This window comes from Lampetra planeri, chromosome 35, assembly GCF_965212315.1.
Source record: "Lampetra planeri chromosome 35, kcLamPlan1.2.h2, whole genome shotgun sequence".
Classification (NCBI taxonomy): Eukaryota; Metazoa; Chordata; class Hyperoartia; order Petromyzontiformes; family Petromyzontidae; genus Lampetra; species Lampetra planeri.
In genome coordinates this window covers 10,585,682-10,608,265 of record NC_136141.1, presented here as the reverse complement: position 1 = coordinate 10,608,265, position 22,584 = coordinate 10,585,682, and the positions used below count along the sequence as shown (strand labels likewise).

General features: G+C 52.0%; 1 protein-coding gene across 2 annotated transcripts; it reads right to left on the bottom strand.

Annotated features, from left to right (window-relative positions):
- Positions 1-4,846: 4,846 nt before the first annotated feature.
- On the bottom strand, positions 4,847-22,471 carry PIGQ (phosphatidylinositol glycan anchor biosynthesis class Q). Of its 2 annotated transcripts, XM_078611184.1 has the most exons (12): positions 22,254-22,470; positions 20,515-20,842; positions 17,798-18,679; positions 16,940-17,071; positions 15,780-15,900; positions 14,883-15,009; positions 13,650-13,803; positions 12,504-12,615; positions 11,319-11,399; positions 10,437-10,551; positions 7,771-7,832; positions 4,847-6,758 (listed from the first exon to the last, which is right to left on the bottom strand). In XM_078611184.1, exons 2-12 carry the CDS (start codon positions 20,799-20,801, stop codon positions 6,606-6,608), a joined length of 2,226 nt encoding a protein of 741 aa, XP_078467310.1. In that variant the 5' UTR covers positions 20,802-20,842; positions 22,254-22,470; the 3' UTR covers positions 4,847-6,605. The 2 variants fall into 2 exon arrangements, with proteins under 2 accessions (XP_078467310.1, XP_078467311.1); XM_078611185.1 differs by lacking the exon at positions 11,319-11,399 and having other exon boundaries at positions 22,254-22,471.
- Between the last annotated feature and the right edge of the window lie 113 nt (positions 22,472-22,584).

Here is a 22,584-nt window from a genome sequence, read left to right as displayed (position 1 = left end):
GGGGGGGTTTGTGTCTCACTGTGGGGGGGGGGTTTGTGTCTCACTGTGGGGGGGGGGGTTGTGTCTCACTGTGGGGGGGGGGGCTTGTGTCTCACTGTGGGGGGGGGGGTTTGTGTCTCACTGTGGGGGGGGGGGGTTGTGTCTCACTGTGGGGGGGGGGCTTGTGTCTCACTGTGGGGGGGGGGGGCTTGTGTCTCACTGTGGGGGGGGGGGGTTGTGTCTCACTGTGGGGGGGGGGTTGTGTCTCACTGTGGGGGGGGGGGTTGTGTCTCACTGTGGGGGGGGGGGCTTGTGTCTCACTGTGGGGGGGGGTTGTGTCTCACTGTGGGGGGGGGGGTTGTGTCTCACTGTGGGGGGGGGGTTTGTGTCTCACTGTGGGGGGGGGGGTTTGTGTCTCACTGTGGGGGGGGGGTTTGTGTCTCACTGTGGGGGGGGGGGTTTGTGTCTCACTGTGGGGGGGGGGGGTTTGTGTCTCACTGTGGGGGGGGGGTTTGTGTCTCACTGTGGGGGGGGGGGTTTGTGTCTCACTGTGGGGGGGGGGGTTGTGTCTCACTGTGGGGGGGGGGTTTGTGTCTCACTGTGGGGGGGGGGGGTTGTGTCTCACTGTGGGGGGGGGGTTGTGTCTCACTGTGGGGGGGGGTTTGTGTCTCACTGTGGGGGGGGGGTTGTGTCTCACTGTGGGGGGGGGGGTTGTGTCTCACTGTGGGGGGGGGGTTGTGTCTCACTGTGGGGGGGGGTTTGTGTCTCACTTTGGGGGGGGGTTGTGTCTCACTGTGGGGGGGGGGTTGTGTCTCACTGTGGGGGGGGGGTTGTGTCTCACTGTGGAGGGGGGTTGTGTCTCACTGTGGGGGGGGGGTTGTGTCTCACTGTGGGGGGGGTGGGTTGTGTCTCACTGTGGGGGGGGGGGGTTGTGTCTCACTGTGGGGGGGGGGGGTTGTGTCTCACTGTGGGGGGGGGGGGGGGTTGTGTCTCACTGTGGGGGGGGGTTGTGTCTCACTGTGGGGGGGGGTTTGTGTCTCACTGTGGGGGGGGGGTTTGTGTCTCACTGTGGGGGGGGGGGTTTGTGTCTCACTGTGGAGGGGGGGGTTTGTGTCTCACTGTGGGGGGGGGTGGGTTGTGTCTCACTGTGGGGGGGGGGTTTGTGTCTCACTGTGGGGGGGGGGGGGTTGTGTCTCACTGTGGGGGGGGGGTTTGTGTCTCACTGTGGGGGGGGGGTTTGTGTCTCACTGTGGGGGGGGGGTTTGTGTCTCACTGTGGAGGGGGGGGTTTGTGTCTCACTGTGGGGGGGGGGGGGTTGTGTCTCACTGTGGGGGGGGGGGTTTGTGTCTCACTGTGGGGGGGGGTTTGTGTCTCACTGTGGGGGGGGGGGGGTTGTGTCTCACTGTGGGGGGGGGGGGTTGTGTCTCACTGTGGGGGGGGGGTTGTGTCTCACTGTGGGGGGGGGGGGGTTGTGTCTCACTGTGGGGGGGGGGGGGGTTGTGTCTCACTGTGGGGGGGGGGGTTGTGTCTCACTGTGGGGGGGGGGGGGTTGTGTCTCACTGTGGGGGGGGGGGGTTGTGTCTCACTGTGGGGGGGGGGGGGGTTGTGTCTCACTGTGGGGGGGGGGGGGTTGTGTCTCACTGTGGGGGGGGGGGTTGTGTCTCACTGTGGGGGGGGGGGGTTGTGTCTCACTGTGGGGGGGGGGGGTTGTGTCTCACTGTGGGGGGGGGGGGGTTGTGTCTCACTGTGGGGGGGGGGGGTTGTGTCTCACTGTGGGGGGGGGGGGTTGTGTCTCACTGTGGGGGGGGGGGTTGTGTCTCACTGTGGGGGGGGGGGGGGTTGTGTCTCACTGTGGGGGGGGGGGTTGTGTCTCACTGTGGGGGGGGGGGGTTGTGTCTCACTGTGGGGGGGGGGTTGTGTCTCACTGTGGGGGGGGGGGTTGTGTCTCACTGTGGGGGGGGGGGGTTGTGTCTCACTGTGGGGGGGGGGGGGGTTTGTGTCTCACTGTGGGGGCGGGGGGGGTTGTGTCTCACTGTGGGGGGGGGGGGGTGTGTCTCACTGTGGGGGGGGGGGGGTGTGTCTCACTGTGGGGGCGGGGGGGTTGTGTCTCACTGTGGGGGGGGGGTTGTGTCTCACTGTGGGGGGGGGGGGGGTTGTGTCTCACTGTGGGGGGGGGGTTGTGTCTCACTGTGGGGGGGGGGGTTGTGTCTCACTGTGGGGGGGGGGGGGTGTGTCTCACTGTGGGGGCGGGGGGGTTGTGTCTCACTGTGGGGGGGGGGTTGTGTCTCACTGTGGGGGGGGGGGGGTTGTGTCTCACTGTGGGGGGGGGGGTGTGTCTCACTGTGGGGGGGGGGGTTGTGTCTCACTGTGGGGGCGGGGGGGTTGTGTCTCACTGTGGGGGCGGGGGGGGTTGTGTCTCACTGTGGGGGGGGGGGGGGGGTGTGTCTCACTGTGGGGGGGGGGGTTGTGTCTCACTGTGGGGGGGGGGGGGTTGTGTCTCACTGTGGGGGGGGGGGGGTTGTGTCTCACTGTGGGGGGGGGGGGGGGGTGTGTCTCACTGTGGGGGGGGGGTTGTGTCTCACTGTGGAGGGGGGGTTGTGTCTCACTGTGGGGGGGGGGGGGTGTGTCTCACTGTGGGGGGGGGGGGGGTGTGTCTCACTGTGTGGGGGGGGGGGGGTTGTGTCTCACTGTGGGGGGGGGGGGGGTTGTGTCTCACTGTGGGGGCGGGGGGGTTGTGTCTCACTGTGGGGGGGGGGGTTGTGTCTCACTGTGGGGGGGGGGGGTTGTGTCTCACTGTGGGGGCGGGGGGGTTGTGTCTCACTGTGGGGGGGGGGTTGTGTCTCACTGTGGGGGGGGGGGGTTGTGTCTCACTGTGGGGGCGGGGGGGGTTGTGTCTCACTGTGGGGGGGGGGTTGTGTCTCACTGTGGGGGGGGGGGGGGTTGTGTCTCACTGTGGGGGGGGGGGGGTTGTGTCTCACTGTGGGGGGGGGGGGTTGTGTCTCACTGTGGGGGGGGGGGGTTGTGTCTCACTGTGGGGGGGGGGTTGTGTCTCACTGTGGGGGGGGGGGGGGGGGTTGTGTCTCACTGTGGGGGGGGGGTTGTGTCTCACTGTGGGGGGGGGGTTGTGTCTCACTGTGGGGGGGGGGGTTGTGTCTCACTGTGGGGGGGGGGGTTGTGTCTCACTGTGGGGGGGGGGGTTGTGTCTCACTGTGGGGGGGGGGGGGTTGTGTCTCACTGTGGGGGGGGGGGTTGTGTCTCACTGTGGGGGGGGGGGTTGTGTCTCACTGTGGGGGGGGGGGGTGTGTCTCACTGTGGGGGGGGGGGGTTGTGTCTCACTGTGGGGGGGGGGGGTTTGTGTCTCACTGTGGGGGGGGGGGGGTTGTGTCTCACTGTGGGGGGGGGGGTTGTGTCTCACTGTGGGGGGGGGGGGTTGTGTCTCACTGTGGGGGGGGGGGGGGTTGTGTCTCACTGTGGGGGGGGGGTTGTGTCTCACTGTGGGGGGGGGGGGGTTGTGTCTCACTGTGGGGGGGGGGTTGTGTCTCACTGTGGGGGGGGGGGTTGTGTCTCACTGTGGGGGGGGGGTTGTGTCTCACTGTGGGGGGGGGGGGGTAACGCGCTGCACGACTACGGACCTGGCGAGCCCAGTTCGATTCCCACTGTCGGTCGACACCGGCGACGATTCATACTGAACCGGTCCAGGGCCTCCCCCGAGGTCGACTCGGTGAGTACCTGGTGTGGTGTCAGCATCGCCACTAAGGGAGACAAAGGCGGCCGGGGCGTGGGTGGTGGGCTACTCACCCCCTTGTGTGCCGTGGCCGGCCTGCATCGGTGCTCGCTAACAGCACTTGCCCCAAAAGTCTGTTCAGGCTATATGGGGGATCTTTGTCTTGAGGGGGGCGGGTCACATTTGGGGGGGCTACCTCCCCCTTTGAGCGGTGACAGAGACATTCGGGGTCTTAAATAACATTCCCTTAGACATTGGCGTAGAACAGCAAGAGACTTCGATTTAAACGAAAACCTGTATTATAGGAAAAAAAATCCTGCTCAAATAAGATCTATAATACATAAAAATGTTCCATTTATAAATGACCATATTTTTATTTAGTTTATCCCCCCGTCAATCCATCTGAACCGACCAGCGTGGTGAAGTATGGCCGAACAACCCCCCCCCCCCCACTCTGAACCACGTGAGACTTTATTTCACGTTTAAATGAGAATGGTGTCCAAGTGTACAATCAGTACAAACGTGTTCAAAGTCAGTAATTGGACATTTACAACGCATAGCATTTTAATCAATTCACGTGGATTAACTGTGATATGTCTCTCTGCGGAGACATTGAACAAATTTAAGCTAAATGCACGCGTGAACGCCTTCCTAATGGCTGTCATTTTCGACTGGATTGGTTTTGTCTAAACACGGCGTAATGAAGGGCCGCCGTTTAACTCACGGCCACTGACAAACGTTCACTGATGTAATGAGTGCAAATTCAAGTTGCCCGGTTGGTAGAACAGGGCCAATGACAAAATACCTCGGGTGAGAAAATATCCCCCCCCCCCATCATCATCATCACGTGTGTTCAAATATAAGATTACATATAAGAATACGCCAAGAGAATCCGAAAGCATTTACAAATTACAGTAGGGAATGTTTTTTTAAAATCTCTCTCTGAAATGTGGTGCCAGACAGAAACCAGGGCCAGTTTGGCTAAATCCAGTTCGTGGTTGAAGGATTTCTCGGCGGTTGTTATCACGTGGTTGCCGAAACCACAAACACGACACTGTTCCTGCGCTAAGCAGGATTTTTAGGATTCTTACGATTTTCAAACGAGACATCGCTGCGCGCACACACAAACACGAAGAAGATGAAGACGTTGCCACTCGTTTATTTTTTTGTAAAATACAACATTAGGACGATGCTGTCGACAAAAAAATCAATTTAATAAAATACTGCTTAAAATTTTCATGCCAAGTCATACAAACTTGAGATCATTTAAATCACCTAAGATTGTTCATTTAGAGCGCAGATTTTTTAAAAGTTTTTTTACAAATATGTACTCCACAACAAAACAAAACTGGCCTTAAAAACACATTTTTTTTTATTAACAGTTACATCGATCTGTTTATTAAGACGAGCACAACAGTTATGGTCATAAACGTGCCATCATCATCTCACCCATGACCTCAAAACGTCACTTTTACAAAATGGTCCCAAAAAGCAGACGAAAAATCAGCACATATACAGGATAGCCCATACTTTACAACGGTGTACAGTATGTATTCATATGCACGAGGCATGTAGAATAATTTTGATCGGGTGGGGGTGGTGTGTGTGTGTGCGCCATCTCGCTTCTCGTTTTCTAAAGCGAAACGCGGTTCCGCAAAGCAACTACCGATAGGGGGTGGGGATGGTGGGGATGGTGGGGAGGGGAGGGTGCCGGGTTTACTGGGTCGTGTCCCAAGGGCCCACCGGCTACCCCCCCCCAACCCCCGCGTAAAAAAAAAGATGCCCATAAGGGCATTATCTAATTTTACGGCGAAGACACGTTGGGTTTCATAAATCACAAGAGTGACACGGGGAACGACCATTTAAACAAGGTTCCGGCGGCGGTGGTGGGGGGGGGGCGGCAAAAGTAGGGCACACATCATCGAGGAATGAATAAACAGGAGGGGGGGGGGGGAGCGCATGGGTGGAATAACGGTGACCGCCGCCCGTGTGTTCTTCAATCCACGTGTGAGCCCACTGAGAGAGATCTCTCTTGCAACTAAGACCTGAGTATTAGGGAATTGTGGATATTTTAGTTTTGTTTTTGAACCAGCACGGCGTCTAGGGAGTCAATGGGCTCACAAGGAAGTATCCTTCATGGCAACGACAAACCACGAGACCGGAGCACGTGGGGGGTACGGGGAGAACGCGGAGAGTAAGAGGGGAGCACAGGCACATGGACAGCGAGGCAGGTAGCCTCATCCAAACTCAATAAATGCACAGGGGAGACTTAAGACAACGACACACGTTAGAAAAGAAAAACGTCGACGCTGCCGGTGGAGGCTTTTTATAAATTATTACGGGGCTCTCAGACACTCGTTCTCATTCCACCAGTCCAAATTGATCCATTTCCTGACAATCTCCACGTAACAATGTAGTAAGCATACTGTGTTGGCATATAACCAAATCACCTGGAACGCATGCCATCTCATCAGCTCAAAGAAGCTCAGCTTCTTTGAGCCAACACACGGGTGTGTTCAGGCACTGGGCAGCAGAGGGCAGTGCGTCAAAATACATTGTTGAACTGCATTTCTAAGCTCGCTGCCTTCGCACACTGGAACTGACGAGCGAGGTGAAGTATGGTCAAATTACCTCCATTACTTGCGTGGCGTAGGGAGGCGATCATCTAGTGGACAGACAAAAGGGGCTGTATATGTACACACTATGCCCACTTGTTGTTTTAGGAATTAAAAAAATGTGGACTGCTTGCTGCACTGTATGAGAACTAGGACCACAGAGATCCATTCTGCGTCATCATGGGCCCCACGCATCTGCCACCGACGCCACCACAGAGTAAACTGCCTCCGAGAGACGGGCGGGTGCCCCTCCGTGCACGCTCGAGTGCACGTGATCTCTGGGGCGTCTACTCCACTTTCTCGTCCTTGTGCCGCCACGGGTAGATTAGGTCGCCGGCGCACAGCTTGCCAAGCAGTGACAGCCACGAGTGCTGCGCCGAGCTGCTGTACGTCGGCAGGCGGTACCGCCGCAGGACACTCATCAGTGACACTGGCTGGATCTGCGAGCACACAAAAAGGTGCGGTGTTTAAATGAGCGGTGCGGGGATCGGTGTTCGGTCTAAACAAGAACGCATGGGGGTGATACTGCAACCAACACTGACGGAGCAGGAATAACGAGGGGTGGGTGAATCCCAACCATCGTACTTGGACCCTCAAAGCACACACTTCGGTCGCTGAGCAATCTCCCGGCGTGCGGAGGGAAACACCGAACAGCAGGCCAAAACAAAACACGCGGCAAAAGCCCGGCAACAAGACGCGAAGCTACGCTGTGAAAAATTAAGTAAAATAGATCAAGCTGAACATTTCAGCAGTTATTTTGGAGATGATCAGTTTTCAAAACGTGACTTGAGTGTTTTCAGTTGGAAAAATGTGCAACAGAGTTCGAGGTTCAAGAGTGGTTACTCGCTTTGGCAAATGCTGCACCGCTGGGTCGCAAACAAAACTTGAAATTCTACTTCAGAAAAGTAATAATTATGCCCTTATGTTCTTTTGATTATCATAGCCTCCAGACAGGGGTGTTGTGTATTAAATACCCACCCACTGAGCTAATCCAGTGCAGTTAGAGAAATCAACAAAATGAACCAGACAGCCACTACTACGATCTGCAATAATCTAAAGAACATAAGAATTAACCTCAATTTAAAGATGGAGTCACCCCCCACCTCCCGCACTGTACAGGCTTAGTGGGGTGGGTGTGTGGTGCTTACGCACACACTGCAGAGACGAGATGAATTCCAACCCTGTGTTTCAGAGTGCCCACTTTGAGGTGTGGTTAAGAGTCATTTACCACATAGAGGAGGAAAAAAAACACAACAACCATTCAGTGTTGCCAAAAACATGGCCGGGACTTTTTGTAAAGTACGGAAGGGATCGTTGCTTTCCTAACCGAAAGGGATTTGATCTGTGCTTCATAGGGGTGTAACCAAAGCGTGCAAAAAATGTGTAAACATTTTGGAAGACACATATTCACATGACATAACCATGAAAGAAAAGACGCGTGACCCAGTTTACCTGCATGTCCAGATGCAGAATCCTGCTAGAGTTCTGTTCCAGAACCTCCATCGTGATACCGTCTGGTGAAAGCCAAAAGTATTTGGTTAATATATTTTATTGCTCAGCCTGTCTGCTCTAGCCAATAACTACTCCAGCCTGCTTTTGCATAAGGTGGCAATCATTGCATGAAAAGGAATGGCAATTAAAATGCTTCACCACCCCAAGTCTTACTTTTAAATTATTTCAATGGTCAATCGCTCAGTTCTGAAGCATGCGACGGATTCAACAGAGTCGGTGCATTATCTCGCTCAATCCAGAGCTCGGCTCGGAGATGCAGGCTACTTGTCCAGGCAGCGCACATCTCCCGGCTGTTTTTAAACTCTTCTGGCCTCTTCTGGCCACAGGGCATATTTTGTGTTTCCTTGCCACAGTCGACTGCGCCTTTGGTAATGCGCACATGCATTCTGCATTGGTACCATAATGCATTGATTCAGTGAACAAAATGCATTCTCACGCTCACGATATGTGTGCATCTATTCATGCCTGTGATAATGTTATAATGGGTCCATGTGACTCCTGCTGGCACTAGAGGCGCTACATTAACCACCAATTTAAAAACATATAAAAGTTTATTGAATCAATTCACAACCCTAAATCGTGACAAATCATCAAATTGCAAGATGGCTGAATCGTTATAGGCCTCGTATCCTGTTCATATCATCACTCATTATCCATTCACTGCTCGATTAAGACCATCGCGACACGCCTCCGATTAGCACGGTTGGCTACGTACGGTCCTGCAGGAGTCACATGGACCCATTATAACATTATCATATAGCTCCTGCACGTGAGCTGGTGTCATCGCTCCATCTACACGCGTGTGCTCACTCCTTCGGCTGCCACTCTGTCATTAGTCTTGACCATCGGACATCACCCCATTGAGAGACACGGCCACTTTTCACAACATTCAATACGATTGCTATAACTTGTGTATGCAATATGCACACAGATACATCACACTGTTTAATTTCACTAATAGAGCTGTTTAGCTATTTCTCCCAATGACTGTTTATTCCCATATACTCCCAACTGTGCTAGCCCTGTCGTGTTACAAAATGAAGAGATTTCCATGCAGATCTCTCTAGTGTGGGCGCCACGGAGGCGAGATGTTAACTGCTTCGTCTGGTATACAGTAGGTCGTAGAGTTTGATCCCGACCCTGATGCCTATATATTTGGAATTTGCATGTTCTCCCCGTGGATGCGTGGATTTTTCTCCAGATCCACCGGTTTTTCTGTCCACATTTAGAATCAACATGCGTTTATAGTATTTGGTTGCTATAAATTTTCACTCCATAAGCCACTTCGTTGAGCTATCATTTGTGATAGCCAGGTCATTTCTGAAAAGGAGCGAGGTAGCTCAGTGGGCCTTACCTGGCGAAATAAAAAATAGTTAAGAGTTTAGTTTGAGGGCAGCGTAACAACGTTGTTGTGTCTTTAAATGACGACGGAAGACGATGTCAGGGAAATTTCTCCCAGTCGCCCAATTTCTCTCAAGCACACCAGGGGGCGCCACCCTGTTCATGAGAGTATTCAACGCAATAAATTCTGAACGTTGTAGAAGTGACGCCAGTCATACTATTTACTTGTGCAGTCATTGTTGATCAGGCCAAGGCCCTCAACTTGCCACACTTGACAGCACAGTTTCATCACGGGTGAAAGCCTGCATTCAAATCCAGGATCTGAGCTTAACCGTCCACAATGCTGCGACAGAGGAATTATGAGCGCTTAAGCCACCCAATACATCTCGTATTGTCCATCTGTAAAACATCTTGGTGTACAATTTATTAAAGGCAAATTACATTTAAAGACCCAGTATAACCTCTTTGAAGTATGCATGAAGCGAAATGAAAGCTAATTAAAAAAAACGACTCGATAAGCCAATAGCATAGGACACACCTGGGGACACCGATTCCAAACCTAATCACGCATTGCCATCAGTAAGCAGCTACGCAAGGATAAGGTCAACACAGATGCGCTTCTGCACCCGTCTGGAACGCTCTTCCTTCCAATATTATGAAGCCACTCGGAGCTATGCACTTTTAAATCATCGAGATTGAAAACGAATTTCTTTCTAACCGATTTTTGCGTTTAGTTTGTTGTCCTTCCACCGCACCTCCGATTAGTGCGGTTGGCTACCTACGGTGCGAAAGAAGGTCAACATGCATACAACACAGATTTTTTTGGTCAGGATCACAACTCAGTAACTGTGGTCGCAAGTAGGACTGTAATGATTCTCCCCACTTAATATTCGTGATGATTTGTGGCCATAACTATTTCAGTTTATTCACGTTCATATTATTATCATTTGTGTTGGGAATAGTATTGGTGCGACTGGTATTAAAACTGTGAAGAAAAGCAAATGGGCTTGAGCAGGACACGTTGCAGTAAGGGATGATTGCCGATGGACAAGCATAGTGGCCGAGTTTGTATTGGTAAAACTTGACCGAGTTGTAGAGGGCAAGGCCTAACAAGGCTTCAGGTCACTCGTTCAATAACTCTGCAATTTTACGCACGAGTGTAGTCAAGAGAAGGGGGTATACCCCGCCGGTAGGACACTCTGGCGCTGTCTAGCGTGAAATAACCACACGAGGCGCTGTCGGTCGTTCACCAGCGAGACGCGTACCTGCCAAGCGGTAGCCCCGGCAGATTCGGAGTCCCAGCGCGAAGGTGGGGACCGAATTGATGAGCTCCACCAGCTGGTGCAGGGCGCCCTGGGCTAACACCACCGCCAGACGCAGCTGCCACGTGTGCACAGGGCGGGGGTGGAGGAAAGAGACGGAGGAAGAGAGGTGGGATAGGAAGGATGGAGCGCGAGGGAGGCGGATTGAGATGGAGGAAGGCGGGGAGAAGGCACGGAAGGGCACCGAGAAAGAGCAAGCAGGGTAAGAAGGGTGTAGAAAAATAGCGATAGTGGTGACAGAAAGAATGAAAGAAAACACAAACGTTTGAGTTGCGGGGAAACACACGCAGATTAATGTTAATCATAATAATTCACAGCCCCTTGTCAATCTACTGCTGGATGAAGACCTCACCATTCCACGTGTGTCACGAGGGTTATATGACCATACTTCACCGTACTGGTTAGTCTATATTAGCGAAGGGGTGGGAGGAGCCCAGAACCAGTTCAGACAGACTCGAAATGATGTTAGCCACGTTTGGGAATCGAGCTCAGGTTGATGGGTTTAAAGCACTGTGCACAAAGCACTTCGTCACCGCTCACTGTGTATTATAAATTAAAATTCCAAAGTACACACCTTACAAAAATGTACTATGCATTAATGAGACCACGAGTGTGACCATTTGGTTATCATGAGCGCACTAGGTGAGCAAAGGCAGATGTCCGAGTCAGGAAAAGCCCAAACCAGCCGCAGTGGACAATTACAACTGCAGATCGAGCGGCGAGAATTGAACCCGAGGGCACTCAGCAGCCAGCCCTGGCCACACCCTCACTGCTCGCCCTGCACGGCCAGAAGGGTGCACACGCGAAGAGGGAGAGGGGCCTCACCAGCGAGAAGACGAGGTAATAAAGCGCCACCGTGGGCAGCAGGAACAGGAGGATTGTGAAGAGCAGGGTACCCAGGAAGAGCTGCATGGACAGAAAAGTGTAAGAAGTCTGTCTTTCTGGCATGTGCTCTATTAATATAAACGAAACAATTTATTTTATCATATAGCTCTTTTTCAGACGTGACCTAGCTATCACAAATGATAGCTCAACGAAGTGGCTTATCATCACGAGGACATTTATAGCGGCCAAATACTCAAAATGCGTGATGTTGATTTCAAAATGTGGAGAGAAAAACCAGAGGACCCGGAGAAAAATCCATGCAACCACGGGGCGAGAGACCCGCAAACTCCAAATATACAGGAGTCAGGGTCAGGATAGAACCCAAGACCTCCTGTATACCAGGCGAGGCAGTTAACATCTCGCCACCGTGGCACCCACACTAGACATATGGGCACATTACTGTTATGTCCATAGGTTAAAAGTATACAAACACCTTTCAATTGAAATTCACTTGCGTAGGGATATTAAATTACTGGTAATCTACATTCACGTGGTTGGGGCCAGGATTCTCAATAGAGTAACCAATCCTGCAAAGTAGCACTCATTTTAACTCCCCTAGTGTATGGGTCACATTGATCCCAGACTTGGATGTGAACCCACATTCTTCTGATCGGCAGGCAAGCTGCCCACACCACAGCCCCACCCAGGACGATTACACCAAATACAGCGACTTGGGACAAATTAACCCTTGCACGTTCGGAGATGTTTGCAAGTTGCAGGGTAGGGTACCGTTCACCGCTGAATCTCGGAACGCGCGAGCGGCTCAGAGTTAATTTTATTTAGAGGCGTAGCAGCGCCGTTGTTTTGTACAATGTACTGTGCTCACCGCAGAGAACCGTAGCGACACGACCGCACTCTATGATAGCTGGCGCCAAACCGTGCCACACTCCCTCCCGCATGGCCTTGTGGGAGGATCGGTACCAATAAAGTTATTTTATTTTAGTATTTCTTCCGGTTTCGTTTTGGTGGCGTACATGTACGAATGGCAGAAGGGTTAACATAATCCCCAGATTGTGGCAACGGAGTGCGGATCCGCAAGGCTGGTGTAATTCTACAGGAAAGCAATGAATGCGGCACACGAAGTAAAAACGGACGGACGGCCGTTGTCCCCTGGCCGAGCCCGACCTGATCGACGTCGTAGGAGCACGAGTCGACGCGGCGTCGCAACACGTTCCACTTCTTGCCTCGGAACAGCCTCCAGAGGGAGGTGAGGCCGTACACCATGAGCTTGTAAAGCCTGGAGACCGACACATGCAGACGACGGAAAACAATGTCCCTCAAACTATTATGACCGCAAATCCTTGTGGCACGGACGGCTACGTACGGTGCAAAAGAAGTTCAACGTACATCTCAGCACCATGGGCGTGTGCACAGAAAAGTTACTCTCTAAAAAAGAGGGGCTTTACAAAGCATTTAACATATCAATAGTAGTGGTAAGATAATGATTATCAAAGTATCTTCCAATAAATCAACAGTATCATTATGTCACTTAAAACATAATTCTGCCATCCACCAATAGGTGTTTCTAGAGAGAAATCACCAAACCAGACTGTTTCCCACCATCTCCTGGTCAGGTCACACACGCCTTTAGGGAAGGGGAACCCCGTTTGCTTGATGTCCGGTTTATTGCCCAACCGAGTAATAACTTTTGGTTAATGAGCCATAAGTGTGAAGACGTCTAAATAGACCAATCTCGGGTTGGATTATACTGCTTGCTGCCGATGGAACGAGGCCACGTTGAGAGAATTTACGGGCACAGCATGTATCCCAGCTAGTCGTGCGCCTTCAATTCCTAACCTTGGTACTGTGTTAATAGTTGTGGACAATACTTATTTTTTTTGTATGAGAACAGGTGATAAAAAAGCATCTGTTTAACTCAAACATTTCTTGTGATTGGAAAGCAAAGATCTGTGGGTACAGACTCCTCGAGTGTGACGTTACCTCGTCGCCATACTCATGACGTTAGTAACAGCATCGGTGTGACACTACCAATAACCACAATCTGTTAAACCTGTGAACAGGCACATCATTCATCAAAGTGCCAAGTGCTCCCTTACTACTGCCAATAATACGAGGAACGAGGCCACATACGTACGGGTCATTAAGTATCAATACAACAGACCCCTATTTGTCCGAGCGCATTGACCGACTGTAAACAAGCAGGCAGGGGACAGCGAGACATGCAGACGGGCGGACAGGCAGATGACGGACAAGACGGTCAGTCGGACGAGGCGGCTACGTAGCCGCGCAGGCCGCGTGCGGTTAGAACACCTGGCGGCGTAGACGTAGAAGCAGTAGATGTGGAAGGTGAGCAGCGAGAGAATGTCAGACGCCACGGAGAGCAGGATGGAGGCGCCCAGGCAGGCAGAGAGCCCAGCGTGCCACAGCACGGGCCGCACCAGCGGCGCCAGCACTGACAGGTAGCCTGCGCACACGCGCGCCGCCCAACGACACGTCCGTGCAGGGTGCGGCTCAAGAGTGTCTAGCAGGAACCACTGAACGCCGCTGAGAAAGCCGATGGGACTGTCTGTAACTCTCCAGCAAGCATTACAAGTTAATAACGTATGGTGTGTAGAGCCGGAAGGTATGGGAAGTGGAAGTTGTGTGTGACGGGGGTGGCTTAGAGGGTGGGGAGGGGGTCAGGGTAGCTGCTCCACACCTGTGAGCGGCACGGAAGGTGCATCATAGAAGAAACCCAGAGGTTTTAGCCAATGACAATTTGACCTAATTGTACATTAGCTCGTTATTCGCGAAGGACACGTTCCGGAGATGCTCGTGAATAGCACATTTTGCGGGTAATGATACTCGCCTACGCAAACCTATCTTTTTAATAAATTACCTTAAATAAATACGCTTTTAAATCATCATGGGACCTCCAGTACCAAAATATGAGAATAGGTTTTCCTCTTTTTTCTGGCAACAAACAGGTGTTAAGATGTTAGAACACCAAACTGAAACCTTTTACAATGAATCATGTCTGCATTAACCACAATACTTGTGGTCAGAATGCAAACAAAAACACACTCTGATAATAGATGCATTGTCTTTGAAACTGATTGGTCCACACCAGAGACAGCTTTATTTCGAGCCTCGTCTCAAACGCTGTGAGATGCCAAAAGGCGTCCTCTGGTCTAAGTAAATACAAATAAATATTAAAGTATACATTTTTTAAAATAAATTCACTAAATTATGTTTGCGCATTACCACTTTCACGCATCGCATTCTCTCTCATCACTTTATCTCGTCACTTTATCTCTCAATGCAGTCGTGTAGATTTCCAGATGCGATTCGCGGATAGCCAAAATCGCGGATTGCGAGTTCGTGAATGACGAGGGAATGCCGTAGAATAATCAAGAGTGTGAGAGGGGGCAATTCACACCCGGCGTGCACACACTCGGCACAACGCCTTCTGTTCTGAATGTTTACAGCGACGTCTCTATTCATTAATGTTAATTCTACATTCTCGTGGTGGGGCCCAGAGTCTGCGTGTGTGCTGCCACTCACTGAGCCAGAGGTGGATGTGGTAGAGGAAGAATCTTCCGAGCGTTTGGTCGAGTGCGTTGTTCAACTTGAGGCCAGCAGGAACTCCCATGAGCCACTGCAGTAGGCTGCGTAGCTCCGACGCAACATTCTGGGCAAAGGTTGCCGCCTTTTTGTATTAAAAGTTTTTTACATTTCCTGTGAACTAATATTTACTGGCAAACTGCTCAAACGAAGGAAAACAGCACACTTAAGGACATAAAACAAATTCAATGTTTTCTTAATGTTTTAGATACTTCCCTTGAGGTGTAGCAGGAATTTAAAATGTGGTAAATACATTGAGAACTTATTCAGCAAGAGCACAGAGCAGAACGCATTTACCATGCAGTTAATTCCTTTGGCCAAATCCCAAATGTTACACCTAAAGGAGTGTTAGGTATTTGCCATATTATTTATAAGCAACATATCATCCTTGAATTGAAGGCTAACGTTTTGAGGTGGAGCAGTAGTGCAGCAGTTAATGCACTGCCCTGTGAGCCTGGTGACCCGAATTGAATTTCCAGTCACGGCCAACACGAGTGGCAAGTGACACACGAACCAGTTCTGTGTCCACCCACCCCCCTACTGCCCCACATTACCAAACTTGCACTCACCCGTGTGGTGAAGTGAGGCAAAACAACTCCCATGACAGATAAATAGAGGGGGAGGCATTCACGTAAGGAATGGATCATGAAAGGTCTACGAAATTAGTATTAAATATTACATAGATATTGAAGAGCCCCCCCCACCCCCGTTTTAAACAGGGATCTTACAACAGCGGCAACGGAAGAAAATAAAACACGTTTAATGCGTGTCACGCACGTGAGGGCCGGGCCGGCCCACGGGGTCGTTGTCACGCGAGCAGCTGACGGGAAGCCTCACCTCCGCAAGGGGCAGAAGGGCATCGGCGATGAGTGAAATGCGGTCTTCCCGGTAGAGCAGGGACACGATGAACAGGCCCAGCGCAGTGTCGATCAGCAGGGAGCACAGCACGTTGGCTTTTCTGTTCGCATTGGGGCGGCAAGCATCCCCGTACACAACGTGGCCAATTTATCCCACGAGGTCAACGGCGCATCGCAGCGATTTTTCACCGAGGACGAGGGGGCGCGTCCCTGGCGCGGGATCACTTGCGGCTCCGATTGTCCATGCGGTGGTCACATACGACGGGGTTCCCACTGCGCACCCGATCATGAGTCGCAGGGCAGGGCAATGCCACAATAAATAAACCTGTAACAGGCTAACCAGTTAAATAGATCACCGTTGACAAAGCATTCATAATTTGTCCAGTTAGAGGAATAAATTTGATTACATTTGTGCTAATTTCAGCTTTCTAGCGACTATCAAAACATCATGAGAATGTACATCTGCGCTCGATTATGTATTAGATTTGAGGATTTCAATGGCTCAGAGAGGGATCATTTATAATCCATTAAGCGCCACATAAAAACATGATTTCGCGATGGCATCTGTTAGCATATTATATAGGACATTCATATGAGATGATCATTTTATTATATAACACTACTAATGGCAAGCAATGGGGCATCGATGAAGGACCTCAATGAAGTGAGGCGAGGATAGAATTGCACTGAGAAGCAGGAATGCATGGATCAGTGGACATACGAAAGGTAGAGACTCCGTACGGCCTCCTAGAGAAGTGGGCTTGAGCAGGGCGCGTTGCGAGAAGGGACGATGGCCGATGGTCGAGACTACCGGTGGGGAGTGGCAGCCGAAGGAGGGAACGTGCCCCGAGAATACATCCACCGCAGCAGAGATGGAGCAGTGAGATCAGTTGCGGGTACTGGATGGCTGATTACATCACAAGACGGTGAGATGGCGACGCCTGGGAGAGGCCTTCATCCAACAGTGGATTGACCATGGCTCATGATGATGATGTGGGGGCGATTCGAACAACAAACGCAAAACAGAGCAAACGAGAAACGCCCGTGCTGCACGGCAACGGGAGCCGCAGCGCGAGGAAGAGCTGCGATGAAGCTGGCGCCACGTTGCGCTCGGGAGTTCCACCCCGTCCCGAGCTTCACCTCATGAAGGAGACGTGAGTGTCGGCCCTCTCGGTGCTGAAGACCTCCCGCAGGTGTGCGAGGCGGTGCCGCACCTGCAGACTCATGGAGAGCTTCTCCCACAGCCAGGACAGGGGCCAGAACCAGAACATCCTGCGAACACAAGATACAAACGCGTAAACCAACGTGACGAGGACACGGGCCAATGCAAGGGTGAACACAATTGACTTGCTTTACTGTCAAGTAATAACTACAAGATTCACCAATCCTGCAGGCCTCCATGGTTCATCAGTCATTTGGTGGTCTGTGCGGTAGCATTTCTCGGATTGGCTAAGGCTACTCTAAGCGTCTGACGAGAAATTGACTTCTCATTTTGTAACATCCGCCGATAGGGGCATTCACACGTTCCGATAAACACGCTGTATAATACAAACACACCACTTATATCTGAAATGGATTTTCAAGTCACTAAAGTGTTAATTATGCGATATAACAAGTGGAGGTAACAGGTGTTTAATTCTCCCATGAGTGGGTTAACAAAGGGGTGATTATTTAGATAGTTTTTCTGCTATAAATGGCCATTTTGTTGAGCTATCATTTGTGGCCAGGTCGCTTCTGATAAAGAGGCTAATAGCTCAGTAAGATACAAAATATTTTTAGTTTTATTTGTATATTGTTGTCAGTGATGCGTTTAACTTTCCTATGCTTTGCACTCTGATCGTGTTTGCGTATTGTTTTGTTGCTGTAACAATCTGACCTGCCCCTACTGGACATCTGGAAAAAAGAGCTTTATAGCTCTCATCGGATTCCTGCCATGTAAATAAAAATCCCAATTCCGATTCTGAAGCGGGAGGGGGGGTGCCTAAGCGGCGCACAGACCTGCTCCCAAACACAGAGGCGACGCCGGCGAGCAGGTACGTGAGTACGGCGCACACGGGGCCCGACACGTGCTTCACCAGCTCCACGACGACGCTGCCCTCGCGCCCGCCCGACTGCCAGTGGCTGGTGCGCACGGGGCCCTCGTTGTACTCGTCCAGCTCGTACAGCTCGTGGCACGCCGACGCCGCGCCGAACACAAACGCCAGCTCAGACACCGGCTGCCCCACCGCGTCCCTCCTCCCGGCGCTCTTTGCCACCACCTCCGAAGCCGTCGCATCTTCGCTCGCTCCGCTGCTGCCGTCGTCGTCGTCGTCTTCGAGCGTCGGCTCGGCAGACGGAGTTGGACGAAGATGGGGGTCGTGCTCGCCTGCCTGTAGGTCCTCGGTCGCGTCCTTACGGGCGCCGGGGGACTTGGGATCTGGCCGTCTCAGGTGCAACCCTTCTGCCGTGAGGTTCCTCGAGTTGACTTTATCACTGTACTTCGACTGTCCGACAACTTCAACTCTCTCCGCATCCCAACTGCCGAGGGAAGCGTTGGAGGTTTGTTCCGGATCGGGATTGGCGCAAGACCTCTCTTCAGGATCCTCGACCTCCGAACCCTCAGCCAGCCACTTGGCGAGCGAAACTTTCCGCTGGTCGTAGCGGATGAAGATGACGCTGCAGGAGTCGCCGTCTTCTGTCCAGGCACCCTCGGCGGGTGGGTAGGGGTGCGTGTCGCGCTCCAAACGAGCGAAGGCTCCCATCGTCACCGGGCCGGCCTTGCGGAACACCTGGCAGGAGCGGGGAAGCTGCTCGCTCGTCTGCTTGAAAATGTGGACCCAGACGTCACGGCCAAACACCTCGCGCAGATCTTTTAGGAAGTTTCCATCTTCTTTGGCCCTCCTATAGGATTAGAAAATGCAGCCAAATTAACACCAATTTACTCACATTAATATCCACATGAACATACTAATGAATTGTTTTTCGAAATAACCAAACAAAAAAACAATCCACAGTTTTAAAAGTTACCAAGTACTCTGGACTAAGTATGACAAACCAAATTTTTCAATTAGTGGGTACGATCCCCGCTGGTCTCAGAAGATGGCGCTCTCAGCTTTGGCCGTGAACTCAATAACGTTGCAGATTGGTGCACAGGGCCCCCCGACACCCTCGCTTATTGGAACATTCAACTAATCCACTGGGATCAGGTCAACAATGTAGACAGTAAGGAGCATGTGGCAAGCGCTAGAGCAGAGGTGGAAATCCCTAATGAGAACAAAAGACAGATCATCTCAGTTTTCACTGCAAAGTCAGTGCCGCCTTCCTCATCAAATGGGTTAGGGTAAATGTTAATCTCCGGAAGATACCAGGTGGAAGTTGAGCATCTTCATGGGACCTCTACTGTTGGCCAGGCACAATATCATGCTCATTTTATCAACTGTGAAGGGCTGGCGATTAGAGTTGTCCCTTGACCGGGATTTGAAATCACGTTCCCACTGAGAGTTTATCTCTCTTGGAAAAGTGACACGGGAATGCATACTAAGGTGTCATATTTTTTTTTAAAGGCCTATGTCAATCCACTGCTGGATTAAGACCTCACGGCTGTGTTGACCATGCGAGTTGTTTGACTATACTTCACTCACATTGGTCAGTGCCAGTTGTTAAAACGGGCACCCAAGATGGGTTCAGTTTTCACTTTCCACTGATATTAGCCCTGCTGGGGAATCGAATTCATGTTCACAATACAGTGTCACCATGTCCACAGTGCAGTTTGCTGGCCATTGGCATCACTATCCTGCAGACCAGTAATTATTAAAGTCAAATACAGTAGACTCTCGATTATCCACGTGCGCTTTATCCTATTTGCGGATTAACCGTGCACCTGAGATTTTGACATAAATTAATAACTTGTGGATTTTCCCTTAAGGGCTTATTAATAATCAAAAAAGAGTTATAGATTGTTATTCTTGGAAATGTTATTACAAGTCACGAATAAATATATGATCCGGTTAATCTGAAATCCACGTGATCGCCTCTACAGTACAGTTGCTGCATATCTTTACAACAGTGGGTGGCGGAGTTTGATTGATGGTGATTGGCGTGGCTCTGCAATCATCCACTTAATGGGTCGAGTCTTCTGTGCGGGAGCAGGAAAGTGTTATCGCTGCATGCGCATCGATCGGTCGACGGTTAGTGTTCCTTCTAAATCGAAAGAGGAACAATAGAAATCATCAGTTGTGCTTCATTTTAATTTACAATGGCAGAGAAACGGAAGTGTGTTGTTTTAACTTTAAATTAGGACTTTTTATAAACCTGTTTGAGTGTGTGTTTTTGTATGGACTTTTATAATAAAACAAGACCAATACATTCATTACGAGAAATTGTAGTTTTCTTCATGAACTCAATTGTATTCACTTAAATATCATTTATATCTAATCTATATTAGTGGTTTTTGGCATAGTGATCCGTGGAAAATGTATATTATTGGATTATCCGCAATTTTTACTTATCCTAAGCCATCCTCCCCATAATTAGCGCGGATAATCCAGTCTACTATAAATTTTACTCATACACACATCTCGACGCAGTGCACTTTCTTCTTTAATCCTGAAGCACATTGTTCTCCTAAGGTGTCCCAGGGCTGGTGCACGCGACATGTTGAACTTCTTTCGCACCGTACGTAGCCAACCATGCTAATAGGCGGTGCGGGACGTGAACACGGACGCGTCGCCACTCACGCCGTGGCCTCGCTCCTGTCCCTGGTGGCGGCACCGGCGGTGGCGGCGGCAGCGGCGGTGGTGGCGGCGGCACCGAGCGCCCCGTTGACCCAGGAGCCGAGGACGCGCAGGTCCTTCCCCGAGGAGACGCGCAGCCCCTCCAGGTACGCACGCACGCGCGCCGGCACGAACGGGAAGTGCAACACGGCGAGCACCAGCACGGAGCCCGACGCGGGGTCTCGGCAGCCCAGCAGCAGCCCGCTCTCCGCCAGCAGGCAGCAGCCCGGGAAGTAGACCTTGGTGATCATGCCTGCAGCATCGCCTGCCAGCGCGGCTTCAGCTCGCTCGCCTGGTGCAGAATGCAGGTATCAACATTAGCACGATAACCATCATGACGACAACCTTGAACACCATCAACATCACCAATGTCACCATCACAATCATCGCTGTAACTGGACCGCACAGCCTTCCATCACACTTCATCAAGAACAACTTCAACTATTCCACTGTCGGGCTGATTTGTGCTTAGCGACCTACAAAGTGCAGGTTTGCAATGTTTTTAATTTGCAGCGAAGCAATGTTTCATCATTAGCAGCAAATGGCAGGACTAGTTGCAAGACACTGTTTCATGGCACGTCAACAAACACTTTTGCAACCCCATACCTCCATTAGAACTGAGCAACTGCGTTGTAACAATGAGGATTGCGGGAAGAGGACATTCTTTTCTTGTATCTAATTAACCTGCGTTGCGACCCTTCCAATAATAACATCGGTGCCTTCAATGTACCATTATCCCCCAGTAGGTAGAGAACAGTTACGCGACCGTAAAGTTGCGTGGCATGACAATCAAATAAAACCTATTAATGAACAGCCCTTTGCCAATGCATTGCTGGACGAAGCCTTCTCCCAAGCCGTGCCAGTCACAGGGACCTGCCGAGTTATCATCCAAAACACCGTGGGCGTTTGTGCGTTCATTGGCTGCCCGGGCTGACAACGATAACCTGTGGCTGGTTTGCAAAGGGCACATCTTAAGAAGAAACGACCTTTACATTTGTTTTTGTAATCTAAATTAATGTAAACGACGAGTCGCAAGTCCTTTAAAGCCGTGTTTCAACGCAACAAGTGTCTGTGACAGGGCCGATGATGAAGAGGAGCACATCAAAGACCCCTGGAGGGGGGGGGCAGGGCTTGGACCCGGGGGGGGGCAGGGCTTGGACCCGGGGTGGGGGGCCTTGGACCCGGGCTGTGACGCCGCCGCCGCCGCTGTGGACCTCGAGGAGGGCCGCGGGGCTCTGCGGGGCTCCTGGTCAAGGTCCACGACTCGGCCATTGCGAAACCGTGGACTGACAACGAACAGCAAACACTTGAATGACCTCCACGGGGCGCTCCTCGGTATTGCTGACACGGCCAGCGTGAGCCTCACGCTCACATGAGAGACGGAGACAGAGAGACACAGAGAGACACGGAGACAGAGAGACACGGAGACAGAGAGACACGGAGACAGAGAAACAGAGACAGAGAGACACGGAGACAGGGAGACAGAGAGACAGAGACACGGAGACAGAGAGACAGAGAAACAGAGACAGAGAGACACGGAGACAGGGAGACAGAGAGACACGGAAACAGAGAGACACGGAGACAGGGAGAGAGACACGGAGACAGACAGAGCGAGACACGGGGCCGTTCGCCTCGACGTTCTGCCCCCACGACACGGCCATTGTGAGCCCGTTAGGGGCCTCGCCTCCTCGCGCGTCTCGCACCTTCGACCGCGCCGACGATTCGCAGCCACCCGCAGCGCGAGGCGCGAGACGTCGTCGACGTCGCCGTGAAATGCACGCGCGGCACGAGCGGCCCGGGGTGACCTCGTCCACCTCGTCCACCTCGTCCACCACCAACACCACCAACACCTCGTCCACCACCAACACCACCACAGCCGCCGCGTACTCCTCTGTCTCCTCTGACCCCGCGCGTGGATGGAGCCTCCTCGCCTCCCATTGGCTGAGAGCGGTGCGAAGCACGCGGCGGGGACCAATCGCGCGCATTCCCCCCCCCCCACCGTACCCCCCCCCCACCGTACCCCCCCCCCCACCG

Coding starts and splice junctions, on each gene's coding strand:
- PIGQ (XM_078611184.1), bottom strand. CDS start 20,801: ATGATCACCAAGGTCTACTTCCCGGGCTGCTGCCTGCTGGCGGAGAGC. Junction 15,010..15,779: donor CCCTTCTGCCCCTTGCGGAG/GTGAGGCTTCCC, acceptor ACCTTTGCCCAG/AATGTTGCGTCGGAGCTACG. Junction 6,759..7,770: donor TTCTGCATCTGGACATGCAG/GTAAACTGGGTC, acceptor GTGTGCTCGCAG/ATCCAGCCAGTGTCACTGAT.